At 45.4% G+C, this 6,241-nt stretch overlaps 1 protein-coding gene and 1 long non-coding RNA gene across 2 annotated transcripts in view; one reads left to right on the top strand and one right to left on the bottom strand.

The window, feature by feature from the left end:
- The first annotated feature begins 2,426 nt into the window (after positions 1-2,426).
- The window catches only part of LOC128872348 (forkhead box protein A4-A-like), a 5,815-nt gene continuing 2,000 nt past the window's right edge, over positions 2,427-6,241 (top strand). Inside the window, exon 1 of the mRNA XM_054114956.1 lies at positions 2,427-3,627. Coding sequence (XP_053970931.1) covers positions 2,427-3,627 — 1,201 coding nt within the window. The remainder of the gene's footprint in view (positions 3,628-6,241) is intronic.
- Positions 2,944-3,922, bottom strand: LOC128872349 (uncharacterized). Its single transcript, XR_008456152.1, has 4 exons — positions 3,816-3,922; positions 3,493-3,728; positions 3,177-3,384; positions 2,944-3,072 (listed from the first exon to the last, which is right to left on the bottom strand). It is a non-coding gene; the product is annotated as an uncharacterized LOC128872349 (long non-coding RNA).

Below are 6,241 nucleotides of genomic sequence, written 5' to 3'. Positions count from 1 at the left end.
CATCAAAAACAAAAGACTCGCGAGTTTCGTTCAAACGAAAGTACGAAAACGTTGACTACAGATTAGAGCAATCGAAGAGGTCCTATACATAGCCCGAATGATTGCTCCACGCCTAAAATCATCAATTACCGTTTCTATTGTTACAAGACCATTGGACAGCTAAATATTTATACAGTTTTGTCTCCGCCCCCGCCCCCTGCAAGATTTACAATGAAGTATCGATAATATTGAACGTTGCAACAATGTTATTTTGCACGATCGAAGAACCTAACAGAAGCGACAGAGATTAATGGCGACCGACGGTTATCCTACATCGGATGCAAGAGATATCGGCAACGTCGATTCGTCGGTATCGGAAACCGATATCGCGGACGTGGTTTCCAGAATGTTGCCGCTGGTATCAGGAGAATCGACGATGCAGAAACTCGGAGAGAAGAGGATCCGAGAAGATGGAGGGCGGTTCCACCCTCGGGCGGAGCGTGGACCTAACATCTCGTTGGCCAAACAGGTGGACCAATCGTCTCGTGCAGCTTTTTCGTCCCGTCCGCTGGCAAGTATCCTGAAATTCAACGATTTACTGCAACGTTTTAGCTAGCGATCGCCTCTGCAGACCGTTGGGAAGTAGTACTTCTCTCGTTTAGGGTATTGGACACTTTTGCCTTTTTTATAATCCGCAGCTATTTTCATGATCTGTAATTATATCTGAAAATTATCGAATTTTTTACTAGTGTTGTATCCAACGTTCTAGTTTCGTTATTTAATTAACTGTTACTTGTAGAGTCACCTTTGGGAATTTTTTTTTTTAATTCAATACAAGTCCAATTATTTTCAAATTCGGCGCATGCTTTTTTTGATTGTCGAACAGGATCTTGTCGTTTTTATAGCTGGATAGGTGAAGCATAGACTTTATACTTTTAAGTACACTAAACAACCATTCTATGTGGCTCCACAAAATTCTCTACAGACACCTTGATTCTTTTTAAATTACATTGCACGCAGCACTCGTTTACTATGTTTATCTTATCGTATGGTACTTGGATGGAACTTAAATTATACGATTACTACTACTGTTTGAAAAAGAAAGGTATCGGAAACACTTTTCCGTTCGAATCTCAATTTTAACTAGATATATCAATTATCAGAGTTCTCCAATTTAATATACATCCTCTGGCTTCAGGAAATGTAAATATAGAACAGTATGTATTTGCTGCACTTTCTAAGGACTCTTAAAGGTAGACTCTTTCACATTAAAATCCCCATAAATGACTTGTATAAACATAATTCATTAAACAAATTTTAAAGAATTTAATAAAATAAAATTTAATAAAATATTTAAATATCGAGTATTTATTAACGTTTAAGAAGGAACAAACTCGAACCATCTCTCCTACTCTTCCTCCTTCCTGAACAAAATATTAAAACTCTCAATCCTAATTCACTCAATTCCTCGACTACCTGTCTCGAACGAGAACCTTCCACATCCTCGTCTCCAACGCCGGCGACTCATCTCTAACAGCTCCTATCCGCTAATCATCGCCGATAATCCAGCGCAACAATGAAAACCGTGGAAATTATGCAATCTTTTCGACTCTTTTCGATTCTTCTCCCCGCCTCGCGTGTCCAAGAGTCTATCGCCGCGAGGCGTAGGCGGCGCGGGTGGTGCACGCCCCCCATTGGCCCCCCAGAGCTGGATTAGGTGTCGCTTATCGGCCAAGCTCCAATGAAACCTCGCGTATCGTCTCCCCCTCGCACGCCACGCCCACGGGAGATCGCGTCTGGTTCGCGACGGCGTGACTCGCGTCATCGCGACGCTTCCAACGGGTCCGGAGTTCATACCGAGGTCCAGTCATCCGAAAACATTTACCGAGGCGCATCAAGCGCAACGTCCTACCCAGTGCGAGTCTAAATAATTGACCCCACCGTGCGGCTGCCGTGCAAACAGTTTACGTCGCGTCGTAAATAAGGAACCACCTCTTCCACCTTGCCAATTTACATCGCGCCGCGTGTAAACAACGGGCCGTCGTAATTGCGAGTGTAACCCGTGGCATCGTCCCGTAAATTGGGCCCTCGGCATAATTACCAGCTTCGGCTGAACTAGAATAAACAGTAAACAGTGATCGAGTGAAAGAAATCGGTGGGGACAAGTGCGAGGTCAACGGAACGTCTCTGAATTAAGCTTTCTCAGTGCGTCCTTGTTGTGCCCAGAGTTTAATCGAGAGAACGTTGGACACCCGGTGGGTCGAGGGAATACGTTTAAATCAAGGTTTCCGTACCAGTGCATCCTTATTGTGCCTAGAGTTTCGTCCAAGGTTCCGGAGAACGTGGGACACCCAGACCTATCCCAGTGCAGCGGACTGCGCCTTCGAAGACCGCGAATCGGCGATCTTAGGATGTCTGTCGCCGCGTGACGAACAGTCGCAGCCCCCATGGACCAGACAGTGATCGTCCCGTCGATCGCGCGCGGTACCACCGTGGACACCGCGAGGATCGCGATGAAGAACGAGTCCGACGCTGGCCTACACATGCAGGACCAGTCCACCGTCGGCCATCAGAGCTCCGCCATCGTCCCACGGTCTGGCCTGTCCATCGCCACCAGCCTCGGCCAGGATCAGAGCCTGGACTCGCTGATGTGCAACCCTACCAGCACAGAGCTGCCGAGGAAGCCCGGCGCGCGTCGCCAGGAGAAGCCGCCTTATTCGTACATAGCCTTGATCGTGATGGCGATCCAATCTAGTCCTGGGAAACGGCTGACCCTTTCGGAGATCTACTCCTTCCTTCAGCAACGTTTCCCCTTCTTTCGCGGCGCCTACCAGGGATGGAAGAACTCGGTGCGTCACAATCTGAGCCTCAACGAGTGCTTCATCAAGCTCCCAAAAGGCTTAGGCAGACCCGGCAAGGGCCACTACTGGACCATCGATCCATCTACGGAGTACATGTTCGAGGAAGGCAGCTTCCGTCGACGGCCGCGGGGCTTCCGTCGCAAGTGTCAGGCTCTGAAGCCTCAGTACCCTCAATACTTCTCCGGGAGCGGTCCCATGAGCGTCCAGGCGGCCGGGTACGAGAACTTGGCACCTGGAGGCATGGAGTATGCTAACGGTTACCAGAACCAGTATCAGAATTACCAGGAGTACGCGATGTACGGACCTGGTGCCGCTGTCACGGCGGACTGGGCTTACCCTGAGGCGACGTATAAAACGCCTCCTATAGCAGAGGTGACGTACAAGACCACGGAGGTCACATATAAAACAGGCGAGCCGTCCGTGTACAGAAACGGTGAGATCGTGGCGTTCAAGAGCGAGCCGGGCTACCCCGCCAGGAACCAGGATCAGCTGACCTACAGGCCCACGGAGGCTTTCTCGGTCAAGGACCACCAGCAGCACCATCCTGAAACGGTTTACAAGGACAACGAGGCCATGATGAGCTACAAATGCTCCTCCAACTCGGCACCCGCCGCGCAGACACCTGGACAGGACTATTACGTGGGGTACGGACTCCCTGGGGTCAACAATGCCGGCGCCAACGCGAACGTCTCTATGCAGGGGATCCCTGAGCAAACTGGCAACACCAGCCCCGTGGGGAACGTCAGCTCGCCGCACAGCGGGTGCCAGACACCTGTGACGGACACTGGTGAGTATACTTCTTCCTCTAATTCAAGAATCCTTGAACGGAACGTGTCCCCTTTCGTGTGCGTCATTGTTGCGCATTTTTGGGTGATTATTTCTGGACGCCTGAAAAAGATGCAAAATTAATGTTGAAAGAGCATTTCCTCAGGAATGGATTAGGGATTTTTAGTCTAAACTTAACACTTTATCTACCTATTTAGAAGGGCTATTTAGAAACAGTCTTTAAAAGACAATCTTCAAAAAAATTGTCTACAGTAGCATATGCCAATCTTGGCTGACAATAATTCTTCCATACACTTACTGGGTACATCAAAAGCCCAGTCTGTTTCCAAACACTGAACGTTGTAAGTAGACAGCCATCAACGCAGTAAATAAATTCGAGAAGCTAAATACCGGAATTAAAAAGCATATAAATAATTTTACAAAGAATGATCTAATTGAATAACCATTAGAAAATTTCAAATTGATTTTACCTAGAATATTTGTCTAAAGTTATTCCCATTTTTTGTTTGAAATAAAAAGTGAACGCGATTAAATTTAATAGGATATATGAGATCCTACGATGAATAGCAGCCGCGAAATTCGGAGTTTCTGGAGTCGAGGAGAACAATGACAATTCATGACAGTCGAGCAGGGCCATCTGGAAAATCGTAGACAGTTTACGACCGCCGAGGCGCCGACCATCGGACAGCCAAACTGTCGTCCACGCTCGTTCACGAAATTGTCTCGACACGTTTTACAATCGCATGATTCTATGTCAAATCGGAGCACTACAGACTATTTAAGCCCTGCGACTATTCAAATAATTTAGTACGTATCGTTGAAACTGTTTGAACATTAGAAGTTGTCGGAGACGTTTAGCTCGCGAGCCGGCAGGGGCGCGAGTGTACCGGAGTTCATCTTCTGTGTTTAATTAGACCGCGGATTTTTATGCAAAATAAAATGTTTGCGAACGTGCCTGTAAAAATTGAACCTAAATAGGAATTCATTTTATTCTGCAAATATTATAACATGAGCTTTACTTTCAGTCTTTTTTATATTCTTGCATATTGTTTGCATTTTGTAGCTTCTAACGCATTCAAATTTCCTTTAAATCCATAAAGATCCGCAGTCTACTAATAATAATGCATCATAATAATGCTAATAACGATGCATCATTGCGCGCATTCGCCGAGTACCGTAGGAAAAGCGGAAGCAAACGTTGTAAGAAGACCACCACCTCGGACAGGTGAGCTTGACGATTGCTTCCGTTTAATAATAGGGGCGAGAGTACTCTTCCAGTAGGACAGACAGGCACGAAATCACTGGGAGTTGACAGGACCTATTAGTCGGGAGGGTGACGGTCCTGTCACGCCCATGGGAGAAGTCGTAATTCGTAACTGGTAACTCGACACGTGTAACGCGGCGCGACACGAAGTCTCGGACGTGTTTCCCGTCGGATTAATTTAGCGTGGAGGACAGCAGTTACTTCGGCGATTAAACGCTCGTTAAATGTCTTCTTTCGTTGGCAGTGAAACGAGAGTGCGTCGACTTGCATTATTTGGCGTCTCGGTTAAAATTTGGAGAATCGAGCATATTCTTTGTGCGTATTCCTCGATGAACAGGGTGGACTGGATTCTTGATCGGTGAGCTTCGTCTGCAAAGAAAAAATATATTTTGTTTATACATTGATCCGAGAATATGAAACTCTATAGATTTGAATTTTATTATTCGCAGATAAGCTATTTAAAATATTTCAACTTGTAAAACCTTTTGAACAAACTAATCTTCTCCACCTCAAAAAAAAAAGAAAAATAATTAATAATCTTTCCTGAATCGCTGATAATCCATCCAACTGGTTAACGCAACAACGAACATCTACCATGATGAAAGAGCACGAGGCTCGAATCAAGTCTCCGGTTTTAACCCAGTTGCGTGGTTTCGTTTATGAATGAACCGATTCCGTAACTGTAGCAATGTATATTACGCGTTCAGTCGCCCGATAAACAAATGAATCGGGACGAGAATACGCGTTCCATTTTTTTACGCTTTTTTTCTTTTTGTATCGGTTAGCAGCGGTCGCGTGCTAGTAAGCGCGGTCTCGGATCGCTTATCGCGTAAACGTTTACAAGTGGCGTAAACAAGATGTTCTTTAATCTAAGTACATCGACCGTGGCCACCTCAAACACTAGACGTTCGTTTATTAAACCTTTCCGTGGAAACAGTTTCGGTATGTCGGATCGGCGATCCCGAGGAATGTTATGGTAGCGAGGATCGACTGCTCGATGACGAACTAATAATCGATTAAACGCCACTCTTTCTGTTCTCGTAACACTTCTATACAGAGTATCTTATCGGAATAAGGTTTTCGCTAATAAAATATAAAAATTACAAAGCACAAGGAATAGAATATAAATTGCATTGAACATTGACCTGCTTCGTTCCAGTATTAATTTGTACGTATCAAGAATTTTCTCGAGGTCATCTTCTTGGACCAATCCTCTTCTAGTAACTTAGATGAAACTCTGTTCAAAATAAAGAATAGTAGAGGAGAATGAAATATAAAAATTACAAAGCACAAGAAATAGAATGTAAATTGCATTGAACATTGACCTGCTTCCTTCCAGTATTAACTTGTA

This window comes from Hylaeus volcanicus, chromosome 2 (assembly GCF_026283585.1).
Source record: "Hylaeus volcanicus isolate JK05 chromosome 2, UHH_iyHylVolc1.0_haploid, whole genome shotgun sequence".
Classification (NCBI taxonomy): domain Eukaryota; kingdom Metazoa; phylum Arthropoda; class Insecta; order Hymenoptera; family Colletidae; genus Hylaeus; species Hylaeus volcanicus.
The sequence above is the reverse complement of the archived record's forward strand: the minus strand, read 5'-3'. Positions and strand labels throughout refer to the sequence as shown.